Consider the following 24,048-nt stretch of genomic DNA (forward strand, 5'->3'; position numbering starts at 1 on the left):
AGTTATGTCGAGACTTTACGGCCCATCCCATCAGCTATGCCTCCTTTACGAGCTCTTTTCAGCACAAAACTGCGTTCACCACGTTTCTCGATCGGCTCTGGAGAGGCTCCACAGTTTACAAAGAAACTCTACAGTTTTATCGTCACGCATCCAATTACACCAAGAATAAACGAATTAAAAATCTGCATTTAAAAAGAAGCCTCGATTCAATTTATTCCATATTCATTAATAATCTAGTGAATTCATCCATAATTGGTTAAGTAATATAGCGACTAGAAGGTAAGTATCACTGGCAGTCAACGTATTTAAATGTGTGTATATCTAAATATACACAGTCAGTGTAAGAAGTATTCGTACAGCAATCAATTTAAAATAGATCGTTCCTGTACGAATACGTATCGCACTGACTGCATTCAATTATTTTTAGGATCTTTATAGTATATGTGTATACAAATAAATAACATCTCAACAAGTTATGTAACATAGCTATCATTTATTACATTAATTATGTACGTGTTTGGATAACAGAACACTCAGTTTCTATGGCTCATTATACTCGAGGATACATGTATTAAATAATAATTCAAATATCTTTTATACAAGGAAGATCTTTTTCATAGAATACATTTAATAATCACTCGCGCAAATATTTCGATACTGCAGCGTCATTTATTCCTATACCATTTATTATTTTATTTATTTTTACAAAAGTTCAACAGAGATACGAACCAATAAGATACGTGACTATGGTAAAAATGTGAACGCTACGCATATTCCAGTGACTCGAGCCTTTCAGCTTCACGTGTCACCGATATCGGCGTGACAAGGCAGTCAACGCTTTACGAGCTTGCGTAACTCGAGTCACGTACCATTGATGATCGCTTTATCTTCGAAATACAACGTCATCCCATGAACTTTAAGTTTCTTCATGAAATTTTTTTCTTGGAATAAGTTCAAACGCGACGCGATCCAGACGAAATCAGATTAATTTACTAAAAATGGCACGAGCGTACTTGTGACCTGTGCATGATAAATTTGTCACGAACAACACGCTAAATAACACGTTATTTTAATCTACCAATGTAATCCGAAATCATACTGAATCTTGTGCAACATCTAACGCACGTTCCATGTCTCTAAAAATAGGATGAATGTGCCTAAATCGTCCCAGTGGTTTCATTTCGGGGTCGGTAAAAACTGCATCCCTGCTGGCAGTAAAAAGTGTCCCCATTACTCAACCACGTTATGCGACACGAAGCTTCCTGGGCTTCGTTTAATTCGCATGAATATATTCAAAATTCAATGTACGATGTTAGCTACGCCCTCGAAGTAATTTCTTGGGAAATAAAATACAGCAACCGTAAAAGTTTACTTTTAATATTTTTTCACTTTTGCCTGAAAATCCAAACAGCAATCGACGCAAAGAGCGAGGAGAATACTTCTTCCAAAAAGTACAATCCAGGAACATAGCTTAAACGTGATTTGAATCCATGGACCGGAATTTTGGAGGAAAATTGATAATTCGATCGCTAAAATACTCGTGGCTGAGGCGTCATCCGCTCCACCGGTAAATTGTTTAAAAATTCGTTGCTTTTAAGATCACTTATGCTACTCCCAGAAGCGGTTAATATCGTTATGTCGATGGCGAGAGTGGAAACGTTAGCTACGAATGTTTCGAGGTTCTCCTCTTGTTCGCGATACACCCTGTTCAGTCATCGCGACTGACGGCGACAGTGAATTATCGATATCGTCATAGAGAATTTAAATCAAGTGGAACGAGACGCGATTAGATGGAAGAAATGACGAAGGAACTTGTCGAAAGGGAAGAAACCGCTACGATGACGACCGAGGAAACGACCGAGGTGTGGTAGCGTAACATTAGAAGTAAAAAATCTGTTTATATCTACCTTTGGCTTATCTGCAGATACTGTCTTTGAAGATTGAGTTCATGTTTCCGATATTTTTCAAGATCGATACTTTTCTAGAAGGTTTCATGAAAAACGACGTGTCGCAATCGCATTTTGCAAGACCAGTGATATAAACGGAATTACTTGTATCGAGTACCCCGCTTTAAGCATCGATAAAAGGGTCGTTATAAAAATCCGTATGGTCAGTCTATATTGCCAATGCTGATACTATAATCGTTGCACTAGTCAAGCAATTGAAGGACGAATTTATCTGCGACGATGTATAGCACTCGTACAGTACACCAACGGACCTGCATATGCATCGTGATACGTTGTACGGCTTGCAACGATTCGACAGTAATCGTGCCAAGCCGAGCCTGTCGAAAAGCTGATCAAATTAAATAGATTGTAAGTTAGAACCTCGGTCACAGTTTTGTTTTTATTTGGTGGGAATTCATCGTGACGATAACAATCGGACGAAGACTGTGTCAGAGTTCTGTGCCGAACAAAAAGTGTCCTTTAAGATTGAACTATGTACCTGGACAGTCGACACTTTTACGCGATCCAAGTATCGAGTATTGCTGTGCACAGGGAAAATTGAATAAACTAAATTTCTAAATATCGAACACTTTAGTGTAAAATAGTACTTATAATCTACTCACTTATAAATATGTGGAAATTAGAATAGTTTAAAAAAAATTATAAGAACCCATCGATCAATATCTCTCACGTTTCTCCACTCTTGGCACTCCACCCGTTAATTTCGTCGTTCTATACAGAGCAACGTTATTGCACTCGTTTAATAATACCTCGCGACAAATGCTTCACAGGTGTTGGACACTTTCCCGAAACTTTTCTACCTGGACGATTTCCCATGAACTCTCTATTAGATTCAACGTGCCGACCGAAGCTTTAATATGATACGCGTGACACGCAAACGAAGCAAAATTTTGCAACGAAAGCTTATGGAGTGATAATTTACTTCGATGCATATTTACGATGTCAACAGACGATATCGTCTACCGCATAACTATCATGTTTATTTAACGCATAGAAGAAGAGAGTTGTCATCCAATTTCGTCATTCGCTCGAAGTGCAGATGCTTCCATTTTGTATCGGTCTTTCGTCCAGTGTTGATCTCGTAGTGCGGTAAAACGCTTCCTACAATGTTTGAAGATCGAATTGAAAAGTTTCATTTACATACATTTATTCAATTATTACGTAACTTTGATAGATTCTTCCCGGGTCACTGGTTCTAACGTTAACGTAATTTCTCTCCGAGTGAAAACGGAAATCACTAATGAATAGTCAACAAGTCGAAATCAAAGGTGAAGCGACAGTAAAGTAGAAAGAACGTGGAGATATCATAGATAGAGTAGGAGAGCCAGACCTAGCTAAAAAGAGAAAGAAAATCATAATACCATACCCTGTTCCGTCTACCGAGGCATCGTTATATCATTCTTATGTTAACGATACACGATCATCGTCTACACTTTTAATAATAACATATACATTTTACATTCACTTTAATAAAAGCACAGAGATAGGGGTATCAGATATATAGGGTGCCACAGTTTGTTTTCTCTTTCTAACTGTGAGACATTTTCATTTGCAGACAGAGAGAACTTCCAGCTTTCCGTGCTCACCGGAAATTCGATAAAATGAGCATCGTGAAATTATAAGAATTGTACGATTATCGAACAGAAAAGCTTTGATTGGCAAAGATTAAGTGTCACGGTCGCGATCGAGTACACTCGTTAATAATCGATCTACTCGAACTTTAAAGTGAAGTAAAATTAAAGAAGAATCGAGAATGAAGCTGCTAGGGATAATTTGCCTTTGGACAATATTATCGACGTGTCACGGATATCGAATATTGGGCCTGTTTCCATTCAATGCGAAGAGCCACTTCATAATGTTCGAACCTCTGATGAAGAGTCTCGCCAAAAAGGGCCATCAGGTGGACGTGATAAGCTCGTTTCCATTGAAGAAACCGTTCCCGGATTACACGGACTTGGTCGCGTTAAAGTCGCGGAGTGACTTGATGAACAACATGTCTTACGACGTGATGAGTACGATAGCGCATTCCCAGGGGAGTACCATTATTTCTACGATAGGAGGAAACGCAGTCTGCGAATATTTAGGCGATCCAGGGATACAGAAGCTCGTACGCAACGCGTCCAAGCATCCGCCCTACGACTTAATCGTTATGGAGGTAATTTTTCTTTGAGATTATTATAGATTTATTCGGTATCGTAACGTTATACTGTTGAATGTTTGAATTGTTTGGTATGCGAGTACGTTCTCCTGGGAATTTTGTGAATGTTTATTGAAAAATAAAATTTGTCCGCTATGACGAGAGTTGAACAAAAATTTTAGTTCACATAGATTCGAATCCCAGCTCGTTAAATATCGTACTACCTTGCTGCAATCTTCTCGCATTTCATTATATAAAAATCGATCAACGGTTCCTCTTCATAAAAAGATTAGCAAGCACTTCTCCCTACTCGAGTAGCTAAGAATATTCACGCATCGCTGATCGAATCTTTATAAAATCTTGAAAGCTTTAATTTAATTTCGATTGTTTGCATTTATCAAGCTAGACGTAACAGGTACGATCGAAATCTTTCTTTGTCAGATAATTCAAACACGCAAAGATATTACGCAAATTACAAAAGATATGCGCTACACGACGGCTGTTTGACCATACTCAAATATAATCAAAAGTATCAAAATATAACCCATACAGTCAGTCTCATAAATATTCGCACCTTTTACGTCTATCAAAGAAGTTTGTCTAAATTAAATAACTAAATTGCGATTAACTGTCACAGACATATAAACAAAATGCTATCTTCTATACGTCACTCGTGGATTCTGATTTTCCACTGTATTAGACACGAGAGAAATTTCTTTGGAACATTTTTAAAACATTGTTTCATCTAACGAAATGTCCATCCTTTATTCGTACAACTTTTTCCCTTCGTTCTACGAGCTTCCATTATATGTTAAGGAGACCGAAAAGTAATCAAACTTTTATCAACGTTTATTTGCTAAAGAAATCTTAAATAACTTTTGTCAGCGTAGAGGCAGTCATTCGATTTTATTTATAAAAAAGTCCGTCGACTACCTTATTGTAAAACTTTTCCAATTCGAGGACATTTTGATTACTTTTCAGTCCCCCTGATATTAATATTCGAGCGAAGCCAAACAGTTGTCACGTGAAATGCAATTAAACTCGTCAAACCTGAATCTGACACGCGTTACGAACTTTAAACAGCGAATTTGGGGGGCGTCGCGATAACCGATTAATTAATTGCCAATAACGATGAATCCGCAGTCCATAATTTCACAAATATGGAGCAATGTAGTGTCGATGATCAAAGTGTTTGTTACGTTTTGTACTCGAGCGATACGATCGTTAACATATTTCCATATTATAGTTAGATATCGCGTCCCTATCGCAATGAAAAAAATCGTGCTCGGTGTAACGTCGGATATATGAACGACACTCTCAACCTACTACAAGATAATCACGCCAGTGAGCTTCGAAGTGTTCCTCCATTAAGCATGGGAACTCGAACCTAACCCAGATCTGTTCGATTAAACGACAAGCGTCGCGTGGAAAAAGTAATCGAGTGGTGTGGCCCGTAAGCCAGAGATTCCATACTGCAGTTTCCCTTAATTTATTCAGAAGAAATGATCAACGTTCGAGACGACATACTCGACAGCTGATACTAACGAGAAGAGAGGTCCGAGTGAAAGATCCAATGGCAAAGAAAGGTGTGCTCTTAAAACTCGTTGCGTTATAACCAGAAGACAGTTAGATCGATAGCTAAAAAACTTAAACAGTTCTTAATTTTTGGATAAAATACACTGTGTAGAAGAACTCTACACAAAAGTTTGAAAACGATCATTCGACCGGGTAGGTTTACCGTAAATTTGTCAACGCCAGAAAGGCTTCTCGAACGCTGAACTGTCGCTCCAAGGTGAAGTGAAATTAAAGAAGCAAGATCCGAGGATGAAGCTGCTACCAATCGTTTGCCTCGTGGCGATGGCATCGACGTGTCACGGACTTCGAATATTGGGCCTGTTTCCATTCAATGCGAAGAGCCACTTCATGATGTTCGAACCTCTGATGAAAAATCTGGCCAAGAGAGGCCATCAGGTGGAGGTTTTAAGCACGTTACCTCTGAAGAAACCGTTCCCGAATTACACGGACGTGGTCGTAATCGAGCCACCCAGGGTGTACACGAACAGCTTGCCGTTCGACGAAATAGCAAATTTGACGCGAACAACCGCGGGTTTCGTCGTGGCCAATTTGGCGGGAAACGACGTTTGCCACAGTTTGGGCAATCCAGATGTGCAGAAGATCGTCCATGACCCGCCTAACGATCCACCTTACGACTTGATCATCATGGAGGTACGTTCTTCCTTTCGATGAAACTCGTTCTTTCTTGATGGATTCGTTCGTTGAACTTTCGCATTGTTGCGCCTTGAAATGACTATGAATGATCTAATTTTAGTAAATTTATGGGCGAATTTAAATTCCACGGCAAATGGAGATATGCGCATAATTGCAGAAATGTATTAGGGGTCGGCGATAATATACGTCTTGTACCATTTGGCAAATGAGACGTTTCGCGGAGGCTTCAATTATTTTTCCGTACTGAATTTTATGTTAATTTTAAAAATTCTTTAATGATACATTCGAATACGCTTGCCTATCTTCTTCTTGGTAGAATTCTATTTTCCACGTATTTTCCAACGTGCATGATTAGGAATGATGCAACGAGGAAAATACTTAAGCTTACTACTTTTATAAAAGATCTACTTTGAAATTCGTTTTTTAGCTACTCAGGTAAAAATCGAAACTTGTTGGCATTCTAATAGTCGATGGAGTTGATCTGGCCAAAGGTCAACTCTCACTTTGAACCTGATTAAGTACGAATACGAATAATAAGAAACTGATTTACAAATATGCCTTTAATTAAAATGTACCGTAGCTGTAATAAAAAATTGAATAGTTTAAGACGCTGTACAGATACCACAAAATATAACGATTGATTCATGCTACTCTGATTAGAATGCAGACTTGTCGAAATTTAATCGATTAGAATATAAAATTGATAAAAATCGCGACACTTGGAATCAAGCAACACAGCACGTGTAAAACAAATAGTTCGGAATAGAATATCGAGACGTGTGTTCCCTCTAATTCTTCGTGACATGTTACAGATTGGTCGCATGTCACTCGTAATTTGCTGAAAATCGTGGCGGCGTGCAAACGTGTCATTAAAAAGAAACCGAGTCATCGTCGAAACAGCAGTTACGAAATCGCTGAATTCGTTAAATACACGGTTTGGACACGTAAACACAGCATGTTAAACATAATACAATACAATTTTCGATCTCTCGTGACGCATAGTACACGGTCCACGTCAACATTGACAATTCCACTCTTCCCTTCGAGTCGAACTTTACCAGTCGGCCCAAACGCGCTACAGACACTTTTCTATCGTCTGGAATCCCCCGTTCAAGAGTCAACCAATACACAACGAAACGTCACGAAAATTTCATTCTCTTCGTTGAACACCGTGATGTCGAGTATCCTATCGTGACGAACGTTGGAAGGTCGAATTTATCTGTGACAATCCAAGCACAACACGAGCGCAGTATCAAATGTAACGTGATAGGTTCCGGACCCTGCAATAATCTTGGAGGTTATCAAGGCAAGTGATGGTCGCGATAACTTTGAAGTAAACGCTGAAATGGTCAATCGACCCAAGTAGATCGTAAGATCGCAGTCGTTCTTTACTTCCCTCGGCGAGAGGTAGGCTGCTCCGCAGGTAAACCTAGTGCCAAATCTGTGCTTAAAAGACTTTCTGTCTAAATCGTAGAAGATAGATGGAGAATAAGGAGAACTGTTCCCAAGTTCTTCTGTTTAAATTGTAAAAACGAAGGGAGAATAAAGAGGACTGTGCCCAAGTTCTTCTGTCTAAATTGTAGAAAATAGAGGGAGAATAAAGAAGACTCTGTCCGAGTCCTTCTGTCTAAATCAGAGAAACAACAAGAAGAATAAAAAGGGCTCTACCCAAGTCCTCCTGTTTAAATAAAAGAAAAGCGTCTCACGAACTCAATGTGTTTCCAATTTACCTGAATCGAAGCCGAGTTCGCGCCGCGAGAAGTCGTTACGCGGCAGTTAAACGCGATCTCTAAGGTGAATTCATACTAAAGGATCTCGAAGATGAAACTATTGACGACGGTAGGGCTTTTGGTAACGATATCGATGTGCCATGGGTATCGAATATTGGGATTGTTTCCATTCCCCGGGAAGAGTCATTTCGTGATGTTCGAACCAATGATGAAGGGTCTGGTTAAAAGGGGCCACCAGGTGGACGTGATAAGCCCGTTTCCATTGAAGAAACCGTTCCCGAATTACACGGACTTGGTTACGCTGGAAAGTATCAGGCAGTTCATGAACAACATGACGTATGGCGAAACAATGTTATTAAGAAATTTACCGGTCAGTACCTCCGTGGCCACGCTGGCTGGAAACGACATCTGTGAGAATTTGAAGGATCCAAGGATACAAAAGCTCGCGAGGAACCCGCCCAAGGACCCACCTTACGACTTGGTCATCGTGGAGGTATGAGTTCTTCTCCGAGATCTTGTAAATTTATTCGTTCTTGTTTATATTTAAAAAAAAAATCATTTGCGACAACCTAACGATCACTGTTCTGTGTTAACTTCGCGCTGTGTCCAACTTGGTAAAGAATAGTTCAATGGTGTCGTTTCCGAAAATTAGACGTGGTTTCTTTTATACAGCTTGTCATAGTAGTCAAATATTAAAATGATTAATGCAATATTTACGAAGATATCGTCTACATATTTATTTGTGTATTCTCTGCGTTACGTGTGCGTCTATGTGTCCCATGGGAATGGCACAGATTTTGCCAATCAGAATTCATCTACACTAACATTGATCGGGATATACGTTTTCCGCGTGGACAATTACGTACATTATACTAGATAAATCTTTCAATCAAACGCAGAAAATATTTGTCGTGGTCCACGTTAGTATCGACCAAACCTGGAGTCATCGAAGTCTGTAACGATCATTTCCATGGGACCTCGAACAACATGTTTTCATGTTGACCAACATGTAACAACCATCGAATATTGATACCACGAATAATAACAACTCGAAATGTCGTGATTACACGATTAATAAACTTAACGTAACATAGCATGACTTTCACGTCGATAAAGACGAAAATAGTCTATCGGTTCAACACAAACATGCTCCTTTAATCACCCCGTACTGCTATGCCTATCTTATCACAACAGAACACAGACATTACAACATTAAAATTATCGCCGAGTGTGCGAAGCTAGTCGATCATTGCACCAGTGTTTCTCGAACTGCTTCATCATCCATAGAAGAGGGTCAATTGAACTCTCATCAGTTCAGTAAACACGCGCGTATCGCGGAACAGTAATATGTAAACTTCCAACGTTGGAAACACAGCCAAGACTTCTGATTTCATTCCACGTTCAACTACCAAGGATTCAAATTTTTCCATTCGATGATTCTAAAATTTGTTGTGTGGTACTCTGGATTCTAATCAAAGGATAATACGTACTCAGCGATCAGTGAACTCTGAGTTCACTGCAGAAGGTCAGTTTCAATCGATACTCTTGGACAAGAGGAGGAGACTCTTGGACTCCTTCGATAAAATGAACTTTGTATAATTTGAAAAATTCGAGATTAGTAGAGCCTTGTGATTAGTCCTGTCGAGCACGTAATATCCGAGAGGAAAAGGAAATATTTGGATTGCCGTGGGTTAAGGTTGCCACGAACATAAGCTCACTCGCGAATAGTCGATCTACACGAACTCCAAAGTGACGTGAAATTAAAGAAGAATCAAGGATGAAGCTGCCAGCGATAATTTGCCTCTGGTCGATTCTATCGGTGTGCGAAGGATACAGAATATTATGCGCGTTTCCTTACAAAGGGAAGAGCCATTACGCGACGTTCGAATGGCTAATGAAGAATCTGGCAAACAGGGGCCACCAGGTGGACGCGATTACGCAGTTTCCATTTACTAAACCGTATCCAAATTACACGGAGGTCGTCGTGTTTCAAGGAGCGATGACTTACATGAATAATCTAACCTACGACTTCATCCAAACGGAAGCGGACCCAGTTAGTTGGGTAGCAGGCCCATGTGGAAACGACTTCTGCCATTATTTAGCACATCCTGACATACAGAAGATCGTGCGCAACCCGCCCAAGGATCCACCCTACGACTTGTTTATCTTCGAGGTACGAATTCTTCTTCAACGACGCGAAGGAATATTTTTATTTCTTACACTTCTGAGCTTTCAATTCTTGCTGGATAGCTTCTGAGCTTCTTTTCGAAATCAGATACAGATTAGGGTGTGGGACCGTGCAATTTGTTTAGTTTCGTCAAATCAAATTAAGAAATGATCGCCAGGAGCGCATGTTTCTTTTCCTAGGACTTTGATTAACAGCATCGCGTCGACGAACTGATATTTCCATGTGAGTGGATAAATAAATATATACAAAGCTTGAAAAAGATTACAATGAAAAAGGAAACAATAGCGTTCGAGATAAGGGCTTGTGACATTTTCATTTTCAAAAACTTGCACTGTTATAGCTAAAACAAGCGATTACATTTTTTATTTTCGAGTTTTACGAGTCATTCGTTCGTTATGTAAACCTGAGTGGATTTTTTTATGTGATGAATTATTACTAATAACCAACCTCGTTTCGATTCGTCGCATTATCCACGAGAATTTTTATGCACACAAATAGTAACATTTATCTTCCAATGTTCAAATATTTATGAAACGTTATAAGAAGAGCTTGGGATCGTACTAATTGTTAGAGCGCTCTTCGATGTTTCAGTTAGCAATTACATGAATATATTACTGAAAATTTCTAATTATCGATTCGATTTGTTTAAAGGAAAATTTGAGCCTGATCTTCCTCGAACTCAGCTTCATATTATTTAACAATATTTTATGGAAATAGATTTAGCTGATTTATTATTTATATTATATCAATTTTAATATATCGAGACTGTATTAAATGTATGTCAATTTCAGTTAAACCGAACCAACGAATGCTTATATTACATTAAATTTCTAATCTAAGGGATGGTATCACCCTTGTGAATGGCCGTGCAAAGTTTTGTCGGGGCGTCGTTTAACAGTAGTCTCTAATGAGCTTTAAAAATTGTTCCCGTTGAGTACTTTAATCTGAGACTGACGCTTGCAAGTTATCGGCATTTAAACGTATCAGCCCCATCGATGATGAAACATTACACAACAAAGTTGAATGAGACAATTTAAACTTGGAGTCGGTTAATCGAAAGTCACGCGGAAATCACGTGCGACGTGATCGCAAAAATGTACACGAATCGCTTAAATAGATAACGAACATTGAAGACGTTTTAAAAAAAAGTCAATCTTGGAGACTCGCTTCGTCGCCGCCATTTTGTACTAAAACTATAGTACAACAATTTTTGTTTATATTTCAGTATGTGCTAAATTAACCTAGTAAAAAGAAATCCTATTCTTTTTGCGATACCTTCAAAATTAATGATCAAAGTTAGACCTTCTTTCAACCTCTAGACTCTAGAGTGATGTTACCCCTTAACAAAACAATTGGTAATTTCCGTATTCACCACTTCGAAAGCGTGAGAGGGGGCTCAGCTCATTGAGATATCCAATCAAAAGATTGACGCTATCAAAAATCTCCAAGCATTACGATTAGATACCATTTTTCTTCTGTCACACTACACGAATATTGTAGCGAAGGATTTATCTACGACGACCGAACCATACTATTAGATTACAGTACCAGTATGACTCGATATGCCTTGCTGTATGTATCGAAGCTACCATAGGTCCATAAAGCCAATAAATGCCTGAAGTTGACTCGGTCATTCCAACTTCTGCCGTTGACACATTCTAACATCTAATCTGAGTGGAGTGGATTGACACGCTCTGATTTTTCTCCTTTTCTAAACGTTGCACCAAAATTATTACCAAAGGTTAATTGCCATAGGTGATCCTACAGTGGGAATCAGAAGAGATTCGAGTTTTCGCATCCAATGCGAAGAGGAATGTGTATATAACGATCGAACTGCCCTTGGTTGACATTTACTCGTGAATTCTAATTGATAATCTCCAAAGTGAAGTGAACATTGAAAAGCCTCAGAATGAAGCTGCTGGGAGTGATTTGTCTGTGCATCGTGCTCTCCCTGTGCGATGGATATCGAATACTGGGCGTGTTTCCGTTCAATGTGAAGAGCCACTTCATAATGTTCGAAGCTCTGATGAAGAATCTGGCAAAAAAGGGCCATCAGGTGGACGTGATAGGCACGCTTCCATTGAAGAAACCGTTCCCCAATTACACGGACTTGGTCGCGTTTAAAGTCCAAGTAAATTACATGAACAACGTCACTTACCATGACCTCTTGACAGAAGGGAAAGTGTCAACGGCTAAAGTTTTGGCTGAGGTGGCAGGTAATCTCGTCTGCGAATATTTAGCAGATCCTGGGATACAAAAGCTCGTACGTGATCCACCCAAGGGCTCGCCTTACGACTTGATCATCATGGAGGTATGAAATCTGCTTGGATTTGAGTCGAATTATTCATAGGTTTCTAATGTTTCTAATAGTATGTATGTGGTGTTGGATGCACCAGGAACTTTATGAAAAGGGATTCGAGAATGATGTATGATTCTTGAGGGACTTTGAGCTTCTTCAATATTTAATAGAAGAGATGTTGTAAAGAGAGAAAAGCTACGTGGACGATGTTGGTTTTAAATTATTCTGCTTAACTCTTTCTTGCTTGGATTTTACTCGAATTATTCATTAGTTCATGATGTTTGTAGTAGGAAATGATGTTCATAATGTTTGTAATAGAAAATAATGTAAGAGTCTAAACGAAAAGTAAGGGCACGAGGATTCAAACCCACGATCCTCGGATCCACAGTAGACCGCTTTACCTACACGACCAATCCCGTACGTTTCAATTATTTTTTCTTTTATTTAAATTGCTTTTGAATGTTGGAAACCAGATTAAGTGTCTAAACTATCGATACGTGTTGCAACATATTTAAAGTGAAGCTACTGTCAAGTTGTCAGCCTGATATCTTATCTAGTCGACTTCATAATTGATACAACATTCAACAAAGGTTCGATCATGATTTACTTCGAGCCCATGAACTTTGGTATGAATTTTATCTGATCGATGACTGTCGATCGTTCGCCATTTTCAATTAGCTAATAACTTACTCTAACTCGAAAATTAAAATAATTACTCGCAATCAATCTTTAATTTGTGAAGCAGAGAAGATAAGAATGTAGAACCTCGAGGAAATATTAAATTCAAAGATAGCAGAGACTCGTTAAATCAAGAATACTGGCGTAAGTAGAACAAAAAGAACGGAACAACGTATGAATATATTTTTCGTAATAAATATTCGTTCTTTTTTTTCTACTTACGCCAGTATTCTTGATTTAACGAGTCTCTGCTATCTTTGAATTTAATATTTCCTCGAGGTTCTACATTCTTATCTTCTCTGCTTCACAAATTAAAGATTGATTGCATATATATATATTGCACGCGTTTGGATTGCTCTTTACATTCAGAATAATCAAATTTTTAATATATATAGATAGAATTCAGAATAATCAAATTTTTAATATATATATTAAAAATTTGATTATTCTGAATTCTATCTATATATATTAAAAATTTGATTATTCTGAATGTAAAGAGCAATCCAAACGCGTGCAATAAAATAAGTATGAAAATTGTTTCGAATGCAATTCATTCTTAATAAATCCGTTCGAAATATTAATTTTGTTACAAATATTATCTTTATACATTACACTACAACTTAATCGCTTAAACGACATTCAGGGAATGTCGGTAGACACTCATCCAAACTAGTACGATCCCTTACGAACTCATCCGAACGAGTTACATCCGAAACCCGAAAGTTCGCATGTCTCGGTGATTCGCACGTGCCCGAATGTCGGGCGGATCGCATTAACTCGACATAGTCCGAAGTGATTTGAGGTCATATCTCGATCGTGCCATCACTTCCAGCAGTCATTCCACACAAAGATCTCTGACGATCGCCCATCATCGAGACGCTGCAGTCGTCTGTACGCGTGAGAGAGTCAAGGCACCTTGGCACACATGCCGCAGATGACTGATGCATCAGTCTAACTCGATCAGACGCCTCGGTCACTACATGTCACTTAATTCCCGATTCTACTACGATAGTATTTCTTTAGCAGTAGAATATCAAGACTATATGCATTGCAAAACGGCGCGTTAAGGAGGTGGTAAACTTGAGCAGTTTAAAGCAATTCGTAATTGTTGGAGCGTTAATTGTGGCTGAGAATAGGAAAGAGTACGAATCATTGGAATATAAACGTTCGAATCAAGTTGGCCCTTGATGTAAGGTCCTTCTCTTCTGCAAGTGTCGACGAAGTGAGCACAGTGTCTTCGAGGTCTTGTATTTATTTCCTTTGAATGAATTTCGAAATTCTGAGAAATTTAACTTAAGTGAGAACAGGAGAGATATCGAAGGAACATCTTTATCCGAAAACAAAATCGATGTGATCGAAGTGTGTCGCAAACTATCAAGCTTACAACGCTTGAATCAACTCGAACTTCGGAGATCTGTGATCTTGTATAAATAAAGATCGAAATGAAGCTGCTATCCGTCGTTTTCTTATGCCTGGCGGTGTCGATGTGCGATGGACATCGAATATTGGCCGTGTTTGCCTTTAAAGGGCGAAGCCATTTCGTGATGTTCGAGAGACTGCTAAAGGATCTGGCTAGAAAGGGCCACCGGGTCGACGTGATAGGGAAGTATCCTCTTAAGAAACCGTTCCCGAATTACCATGATATCGTCCCATTACCCATAGAAGCGGGGTTTATGAACAACATGACCTACAACGCGATAGGTAATATGAATTTAAATACGCAATGGTCAGCAGGCCACGTCGTGGGCAAGAAATTCGGGAACGACGACTGCCAGGATTTAAGTGATCCAAGAATACGAAAGTTAGCGCGAGATCCACCGAAGAATCCACCTTACGATTTGCTTCTGTTCGAGGTAAGGATTCCTCTTTGGGATCTGGTGGAATTGTTTAACTACTTCTCGATATCCTCCACGTGAAGATATCCTCAATTTGCAAGGAAAGCGTACTTCACGTTGGATGGAGGAATGGTAAATCGTCGTTTAGGTTCAGGTGTCTTGTGAGTTATGAATTTGACAAACGCAGTAATGCAGTCTTAAACATTATTTACTGTTTTCATAATTAAATGCACTGCGTGTACCTTGGTATCGCACTGTAGAATACGATGTCTCGCAAGTATTACGTACTACGTTATGCAATGCCTATGCGATTGAGACAGATTTCCAGGAATTTTATCTTATGAAAAAATCTAATCACTTGACTATTACAATTAAGACAAACGATTGCGTCGCTGTGTTCTTCGCTTGATTACGTTCATACATAGATGCTGTGCAATTACTTTAATTTTCATCAATCGAAGAATCAGCCCATTGAATTAAAATTGTATACGCGTCGATTAAAATTATATTCCATAGGAATGTTCTACTTGATATTCAGGTCAAATATACAATATATAAAACCACTATACATCTTTGATTTCGTCCATCTAATACTCGTTTAATGATTTTCATTTATTAATCGCTCGATCTTAATTCAATTTTCAATTTCAACGAGACCTTCGCAATTGTTGCAATAAAAATAATACTCCAAAGGAGTATTGTACTTGAAATCTCAGTAGAAATTACACCAAACGACTAATACAACGGTCATTCAAATAATTTCCAGATATTTGGAGCTCACTGTTTCGCGGCACTCGGCTACCTATTGAAAGTGCCCATAGTGGGCGTGAGTTCGTCGGTTCTTTACCCATGGAGCAACGACATAATCGCCAATCCCGAGAACCTGGCGTACGTGCCAAACAATCTCCTCGACTACTCTTCCCATATGAACTTCTGGGAAAGAACGCACAATTTCGTCCACACCCTGTACAATAAGTGGAACTTCAATTACATCACGCAGGAGCAGAACGAGATCATTAGGAAGTACCTTGGTCCCGGTATACCGGACATTAGGGAGCTGGAGAGGAGCGTCTCAATGATTCTCGCCAATTCTCACATATCCATGAACGGTATAAGGGCTATGACGCCCGCGTTAATCGAAGTGGGAGGATTGCACGTTCAGGAAGAGGGGGTGGAGCTACCACCTGTAAGTACGCACCGCATTTCGTTTCTAACGTCGAACGATGACTCGGTGAACAGTTACAAATAAATGCACAGATTATGCAATAATATAATTTAACATTGGAAATAAAGTTCGTGTAATATTTGTAGAGTAAAATAAATTTTTTATTTGGATTCAATTTTTGTAGGCAGGTTTGCCAAGAATTCATAGTATTCACCGCATTACGTTTCTGATGAGAATAGTTAACACGTTGTTACGTAGTTTAATCGTTTTTGCCTGACTTGCCGTTCAAGCCATATGATTTGTCCTGCGACTCACAGACTATTTCATTACATCATCTGAGCTACAAGCAATTAGCTTGTTTTCTTTCTGTTCTATACTGCATTTTTAATAGTTAAAGGAGTATATATTAAGGAGTATAAGGAGTATATATTCCACAATTTAAAAATAACGATGATACCACTTATTCCAGAGCCTCGAAAAGTGGATGAACGAAAGCACCCATGGATTCGTCTACTTCACATTTGGCTCGATGGTGAAGATCGAATCCTTCCCGCAGAAGTATCTTGATATATTCTACAATTCTTTAGGGAAGATAGCACCCGTTCGAGTTCTGATGAAAATTCCGAATCCGAACGAACTGCCGCCCGGCTTGCCGAAAAACGTTCATACGTTGCCATGGATTCCGCAGGTCAAAGTTCTGAGTAAGTAGTAGTAAGTAAAATAGAATTAAATAAACGAAGTTCAATTGAAAATTCCTCGAAACCTACGAACGTGACGATTTGATATAAACTTAAATTTATTAAATTCATTTCTAAGGTGACGTTACATAGAGTTTGTTACTTCTACAATTATTATTGCAATAATAGTTCGTGTATTAAAGAAGACGACAGACGATAGAAATATAGAGATAGAGAGAGAGAGAGAGAGAGAGAGAGAGAGAGAGAGAGAGAGAACATTTTGAAATAATTTTACTCTTTCAGAACATCCAAACATAAAAGCATTCATCACTCATGGGGGTCTTATGGGGACCCAGGAAGCAATTCACTATGGCGTCCCACTGGTCGGTATACCACTGTTTGCCGATCAATTTATCAATATCAACAGCTACGTTCGGAACAAGATTGCAGTAGGATTAGACCTTAACACCCTAACCCAGGAGAAAATGGACCAGGCTCTGCATGCCATTCTACACGATCCCATATACCGGTAAATTGAGTCTCGTTTTATACTTTTTTTCCAAGTAGACTTCAGAATCGTGCCGTGAAAGTAAACGTCCCTGTTATTAGTTTTGCTGAAATTGAGCATCGTTAGGTAACGATCAAACGCGTGGCTGATTGGTTCCTGCAAATAGAATCCATGGAATTAAAAAAAACTTATAAACAGGGATTGAGAAATACAGACATGAAAATAGAATTTGCAATTATTAGAAGCTATAAATGTTAAACTAGATGATAAAAATTGAGAGTTGAAATTTCATAAACACAAATCGAAAGTGCAAATATTGAAAATAGAAATTGAAAATTAAAATCTATGAAGTAAACCTTCGTGTTGGGGCAACGAAGCGGAAAATAGAATTTTCTAAATTTTAAACTTTCCGTTTGTCGGAAAGAAGAGAACTGCCAGGCGAAGTATCAACTGTGTCGAAATACATTTACGCAACACGTTAATTTCGTTCCAGGGAAACGGTGAAGAAGGTATCTGCCAAGTTCTTAGACCGACCTTTGAGCGCCATGGACACCGCGATTTACTGGATCGAATACATCATCAAACACGGTCCAGATGCACTCAGATCGCCTGCTATGGATCTGACATGGTATCAGGTGGCGTCGCTGGACGTTGCCGCGTTCCTCCTACTTGTTGCGCTTCTAGCAGTGGTCTTCCTGATAACGGCGCTGCGGTTCATCTACAAATTAGTGAGCCCAACTGAACAAGTGTCGCGCGCGAAGAAAGTCTCATAAACACTTCCATTTTTCTATCTTGATGCACCGAGATATCGATCGAATTTCTTTGATGGTTTCCTTAGACTCGAGGTTTCGTTATTTAAATTTTACTTAAAACTTAGAAAGGAAGAACGGACGAGTAATTATTACCTTCCGGGGGTGGGTAAGCTATGTCGAGTTCGAACTTTGGAAATGTAATATTTTAACGATATAAAACGCAATATTATACGATCGAATTTGTTTACTCCAAACATTGAAAGGTTTGAATTCAACCTGATTTGCCTTTGAAGTATAGATTTGTATACTTTCAATATTCTTTTAATATCACAGCAGTGCTTCCCAACGAGTGTGACGTGACACGTTCACGCCAGGACGAAAGTGGGTGCGCGTGTGTACCGCGAAAAAATTTATAATGAATTTAACGAAACAACTTTACTTGCTAACGAGCGAGCACTGCTTTCAAATTGTAAAGATTCATTTATAATTTTAATGTAAAGCGGATCGCTGCAATTTTATTTATTATTCGTTTCGAAAAAGTGTGCTGTATATATGTTAGCCTCTATCTAAAATAGAATGGGAAGCAATAAATCAAAGAACGTACGAGGCACGTACCATTTTTGAAAACAAAAGGAAATGGAGTGGGTGCCTCTGCTAAGATAAGTTCCAATCGTTATATGCGATGCAAGAAAGGATCTGCAAAGAGCTAAGTTCCTCGGTGTTCATCTGCGTATTCGTCTAGTACAATTTTTTAACATAAATACGTTTTAAATATTTTAAATAAAATACTAAGCGTGTTCCTGACTATAGGCCTTGTAAATTTTAACTTTAATTTCGAGTATGTTATTAATTATTATCTGTCGTCACGTGCGACACGCGACGTTAAAATAAACAATTTTCTTAAAGATAAAATTGTGTTTCTGTTCCAAGATATCAATACAGAAATAGATAATTACAGCGAAGAAAATGTGTACATAACTAATGTTCAGGAGAGGATCGTTAATACCTTCGACGATGATAAGTCTAATAACCATCTGTCTTTTTTCGAGTGCGATGTAATTGGTGTTGGATATTGAAAGTAAATTTTTTGAGGGAGGTAAAAAGATACTTATACGACTTACCGTCACGTACCGAGTGATTGATAAGAACGTATTAGACCTGCAATCTTATTTCGTATCGTGTCGTATAATTGGTGCTTCACTTTACTTTATTACGTAAATAAATATATATGTGTACCTCGTATTGCCTTCACGTTCAGATAATAATATCAAATGTTCGTTTAAATTGTAATTATTAGACTGCGAATGTTTACGCGTGTATCCCGTACAATAATATAGAAAACATATATAAAATATATCTACGTAATGTATGTTGAATATATGTACATTACAATTAATATAATTATATTGTAATTTCATATCGCGTAAGTGCACACACCTTTCGATTACGTTTAACATGAGTTTATTACATTCGTTTAGATCATAAATGCATCAAATACGCAGTCTAGTAATCGTGCGTGGAAACTTAATAGAAAAAAAGATACCATGACCAAAACTAGACATTCGCGACATTTCACAAATGATTATTATTAGAACAAAAGTGAAGTATGAGTTAATGAAAGCCGGGTGTGTCCGCCATCTTTTATAATCTTATCAAATTTAGTCACTTCGCAGCTGTTGCCAATTTGGAAGCAGCCGATTTCAAAAATTCAACGTTCTGTTTAAAAAAATGTCGCGCACCCGACGAATTGCGCTCGGTTTTATATCAAGGAGCGTTTTTCTCTTCTTTTTTTTTTTTTATGACAATGCAAAATACGTACAGCCTGCTTCGGACAGACCGTGATAACTGTATCTGTTTCTCTGATCTGACACATGTCGCATCGAGCTCGTATCCGCTCGGTGCGTTTTCCACTCGTGAAAAGGACAGTCACGGGAAAAATCAACGTCAGCGCGCAACTTCGGAAAAATTCGCTTCAGCCGACGATGCGAAACGAGTTTCAACTTTTCAATTTTCCACGGCACAGCCGACAGCAATTTATGATTCGCCTGCCGTCGGCCAATGAAACGGAACGGATCCCCCGACAGCGAAGCGCTCGTGAAACGAAGATAAAAACGTACAAAAAATCATCGTCCCATCGGAAGTTTATCGCGCCCGATCTTCGCACCGTCACAATTCGCGTGAATGAACCAATCGAGTCGTCGAGCTTTTCGCGCCATTCGTGGCTCGATCGTTCAAATTAATATTTCGAACGCGTCTTTAAATAGTTTAATGGTAAGAGTCAGTTGAAATAGTGATAATTTTATTTACGTCATTTTGAAATGAAAACGACCCCTTTTTTTTTCATGAAAGTATAATAAAAATCACGAGGACCATTTTTTTGGCAGCAAGTCGTTAGTTTAATACAACGACAACAAAAAGAAAACTAGGTTACGTCTGATAAGTTTTTTTTTTTTTTACTGAAAGGAAGGAAATATCGAAACAAGATTTTCCCATAACATTAGGTAAGACTAGAACAACTTACTTGTATTCTTTTCATTGGCAATTGTTTTGCAATTAAGCATTTCTTTTGTTAAATATGTTTTTATCGTTCCTCGTGGAAGTACATGAAATGAAAGAAATAAAGCATCCGTTAAAACAATTTTTAAAAAAGCCTTTTCCATAACAGGTCTGAACGTTGATTTCAATTTTGAAGAGAACTAAAAAGAGGGAGTATTTCTAATAGAAGTAAAATCATCGTTTCTGAATCACGTATCGATATTAATCTGAAGTATACTTTTCTGCCGAGTCACTTCAAAATAGAATTATTCGGAATTGGTATCATTTACGATCGTTCAATTCGGTAAAGAAATCTGATAATATCTAAATATACATGAGGTCAGTGATAATGGCAACATCTCAAGGTTAAGTAGTTGTCACTACAGAAATTGCTGTTGTACTTACATAGTCTTATCGTCGACGTGACATATAAATTCACAGTAATCTATATAATCTATATAATTGCGACGACAATTTGAAGGATAAGTTTAATCGCGAAGAGAAGTAACTGAAAAAAATAAAAAAAATTTTATGACAGAAGTGACGTTTGAATTTTGATCGATCCTTATCACGATTTCTAATCCGCGGCGAAGTGTTTATTTTTATCGGCAATTTCATTAACCGTCTAGGAATAAGTACTGCGGCACGTGATGGGCTGTGTCTCGAGAGGATACGTAAGTCTCTCGTCTGTTCGGGATGCAAAGGATGCTCCACTTTCGTCTAAGTACTTCTGTTCCGAAGAAATTTCTGCCTTTGAGGGAACCAAAGGAAGAAAAATGTAAGAGGCGTCTCGAAACCAATAGGTTCCCCTATCGATCGGAAAGACGTTGAAGCAGTTTTCACGTATCTATTCGCCGAGAAATGCTCAGCTTGTTTTTGGTAGTTTTCGAGAGAAAAAGGAAAGAATAAATGAGATCGATTTATTATATCGGAATAAACAGGAAAAGAATAATTTGGTGACTTATTCTTATCAGGTAAAATTTTAATAAATGACACAAGATAAAAGATAATGTAAGATTAAAGCAAAAGAGTTTTCGAGTGGCGAAGAAATTAGGCTATCTACATTTTTACAATCACAATTTCTCGATGAGTGATGCAACGAAACAACTTACAAGAAATAAGTATTTAAAATCATTTTTAATGTAATATTTTTACGAGGGGGTCCATCAAATATTAATCTAGCTCTGGATATATAATACCTATCTATCGATTGTCCAAATACGGAAGCCACTAAAAGGGCATCTGTCGTGATGAAATATTATGACACATTGCGGCAATTGCCTCGAGTCAAGTATTCAGATTGGTATTTGTTCCGGTAATGGTGTCGGCCTCGAATCGCAAATCATGTTGCGTTGAGACGTACGCACATCAATGTTGATCCATCGATCAACGTGCACCACGTGCTACTTAAACTATCGAACAAACATATCCGCTTGACAAGCATTTTTCCATGAAGTGAAAATGTCGATACACGGATTTAATTTCATTGAAAACTCTATCAATCCTGAATATCACCAAGTGCATAACTACGCACACGAGGTGGATATCTTTTCTTTCCAGATCATTATTTAACGTCATCCGTAGTGATCGCAGTGGACATTGAAAACACTAATGAATAGAACTGTCTTCTGGTAAAAATATCAATGACATCATCCATCCTGAGATGACGTTCATAAATTCAATACTCCTTGAACGTACTCGATTCCAAATTCAACGGATGTAACGTTTGGAACAACAAATGGATCACGAAACACGCAAAGAGATATCTAAAAATATGTCGTTCTGTGTCGTTCTCCAAATACAGAGGAATTATTCCCCAGGTGGTCCACTTTAATCCCTTCGCTCCGTGGACGTGAGAAACGAGAATAGTTACGACGAATGACTCGGTTTAAATATTTAGAGAAGGCACAAGGTGGCTCGCTAGATACAGACACGGCTCTGTTACCCAGATAATAACTGGTACACGAATAATTGTACCAGTGTATCTATAAATGGATCCTTTCGTTGGAAACTCGAAATGTGACTGTCGAACCGTTACACGTTCGATTCGATTCGGCTTGCGGTCCATCATTCTGAGAGAGGATGATGCAATTTAAGAGAGGTAGGTTGTTATTCGCGTGAGTATTCACCTGTTCGCGGTTAAGAAACCTGTTCCAGGTAGTCGGGAACCTCTCGACGAATTCTTCTTCCGAAGTTTAAGGTTATCTTTTCGCTATTCCGTGCTATAACTTCAAAATTGGAGAATATAAAAAGTAACAGTCACAGGTGCGCGTGTAACTGGGCGATTTAAATGATCTTTAAGCGACGAGTGACACATTTCAATTATTATACTTAGCTATTATTTCAATTTCTATTTAAATATTTTCCGTTGCAAAAATAACTGACTGGTCCATAATAACTCGGAGTACGATTCCTAATTCCATATTCCGAAATTTCATTTCACGTAATTTCCAGTCTACCCATAATTTTCTAAGCTCGATTAGTTTCCTCGTTCGTTATTTATTACGAATCGCCGTGGATCTAAAACTTGCCACCTGGAATAAATGGTCAACGGCAACGGGCAGGAATATAAGCATAAGTTTTCTTCCTCGCGGGGAAGACAGTATAACAGGAGTTGCGATAGAGAAATTGGATACGTTCCGAACTGAGATTAAACTGAATTCCACGGATTATGCGAAAAGTTATTCTCGAAGTTTAGATCTCTTTCTGCGGTAGTTACGCGAGTAGTTAGGAACATCGAACAGTTTTCGAATGAAATTTTAAGAGCTCGAAAACGTCGGTGAATTTCATTCCTTTTCGGCGATTATTCTCGAAAACTAGTGCAACGACTAGACTGCGGATGTTTATGCAAATTCATATGTTCACAGACACGTAAGAACGATTGAAACTTAAACGAAAGTATGTCCTAGGTTCCAAACAGTCTAACACGTGTATTATTTTTAATATTTTATATATATTCGCGTTTGGGCAAATCCTCAAACATCTTCCAACATTTTTACTCGCTATAAATGCATAAACTTTCGCAGTTTAGTAACAACCATTAACATTAAAACTACCAAGCTCAGTTCGGATCACTTTGAAGATTTTTCGTCGTAGAACCATAAATACCGTAGAATTGACGGACGTAAATATTCAGACGTTCTCTATTCGAATATCCCGATTCGAAGACGAAGAATAATTTAATTTCTCAACGAGGAATTTAAATCGTGACTCATTAAAGTTTCGAACGACTCTTTCTGATCCGTCTTGTTCGACTGTTTCCACAGCTACGCAAATAGATACCGCCGTTCCAAATAGCCTGCGAGGCGAATTCGAAGATCAGTCCCCTCGTGTCTCTCGCAGTCGCTG

The 24,048-nt window shown here is 38.4% G+C and overlaps 2 protein-coding genes across 18 annotated transcripts in view; one reads left to right on the plus strand and one right to left on the minus strand.

Annotated features, from left to right (window-relative positions):
* Positions 1–24,048, minus strand: part of LOC128887126 (calcitonin gene-related peptide type 1 receptor-like) — a 121,364-nt gene that overhangs the window by 45,724 nt on the left and 51,592 nt on the right. The gene's annotated exons all lie outside the window — the stretch shown is intronic.
* On the plus strand, positions 2,182–20,805 carry LOC128887123 (UDP-glucosyltransferase 2-like). Of its 7 annotated transcripts, none has more exons than XM_054142633.1 (6): positions 2,182–2,315; positions 3,523–4,122; positions 15,830–16,249; positions 16,698–16,929; positions 17,209–17,434; positions 17,907–20,805. In XM_054142633.1, the coding sequence occupies exons 2-6, from the start codon at positions 3,721–3,723 to the stop codon at positions 18,184–18,186; spliced, it is 1,560 nt and encodes a 519-aa protein (XP_053998608.1). In that variant the 5' UTR covers positions 2,182–2,315; positions 3,523–3,720; the 3' UTR covers positions 18,187–20,805. The 7 variants fall into 7 exon arrangements, with proteins under 7 accessions (XP_053998608.1, XP_053998607.1, XP_053998606.1 ...); XM_054142632.1 differs by lacking the exon at positions 2,182–2,315 and adding an exon at positions 3,108–3,235; XM_054142631.1 differs by lacking the exon at positions 2,182–2,315 and having other exon boundaries at positions 3,120–4,122.

The sequence above is a fragment of the Hylaeus anthracinus genome, unplaced genomic scaffold (genome assembly GCF_026225885.1).
Source record: "Hylaeus anthracinus isolate JK02 unplaced genomic scaffold, UHH_iyHylAnth1.0_haploid 11985, whole genome shotgun sequence".
Taxonomy (NCBI): domain Eukaryota; kingdom Metazoa; phylum Arthropoda; class Insecta; order Hymenoptera; family Colletidae; genus Hylaeus; species Hylaeus anthracinus.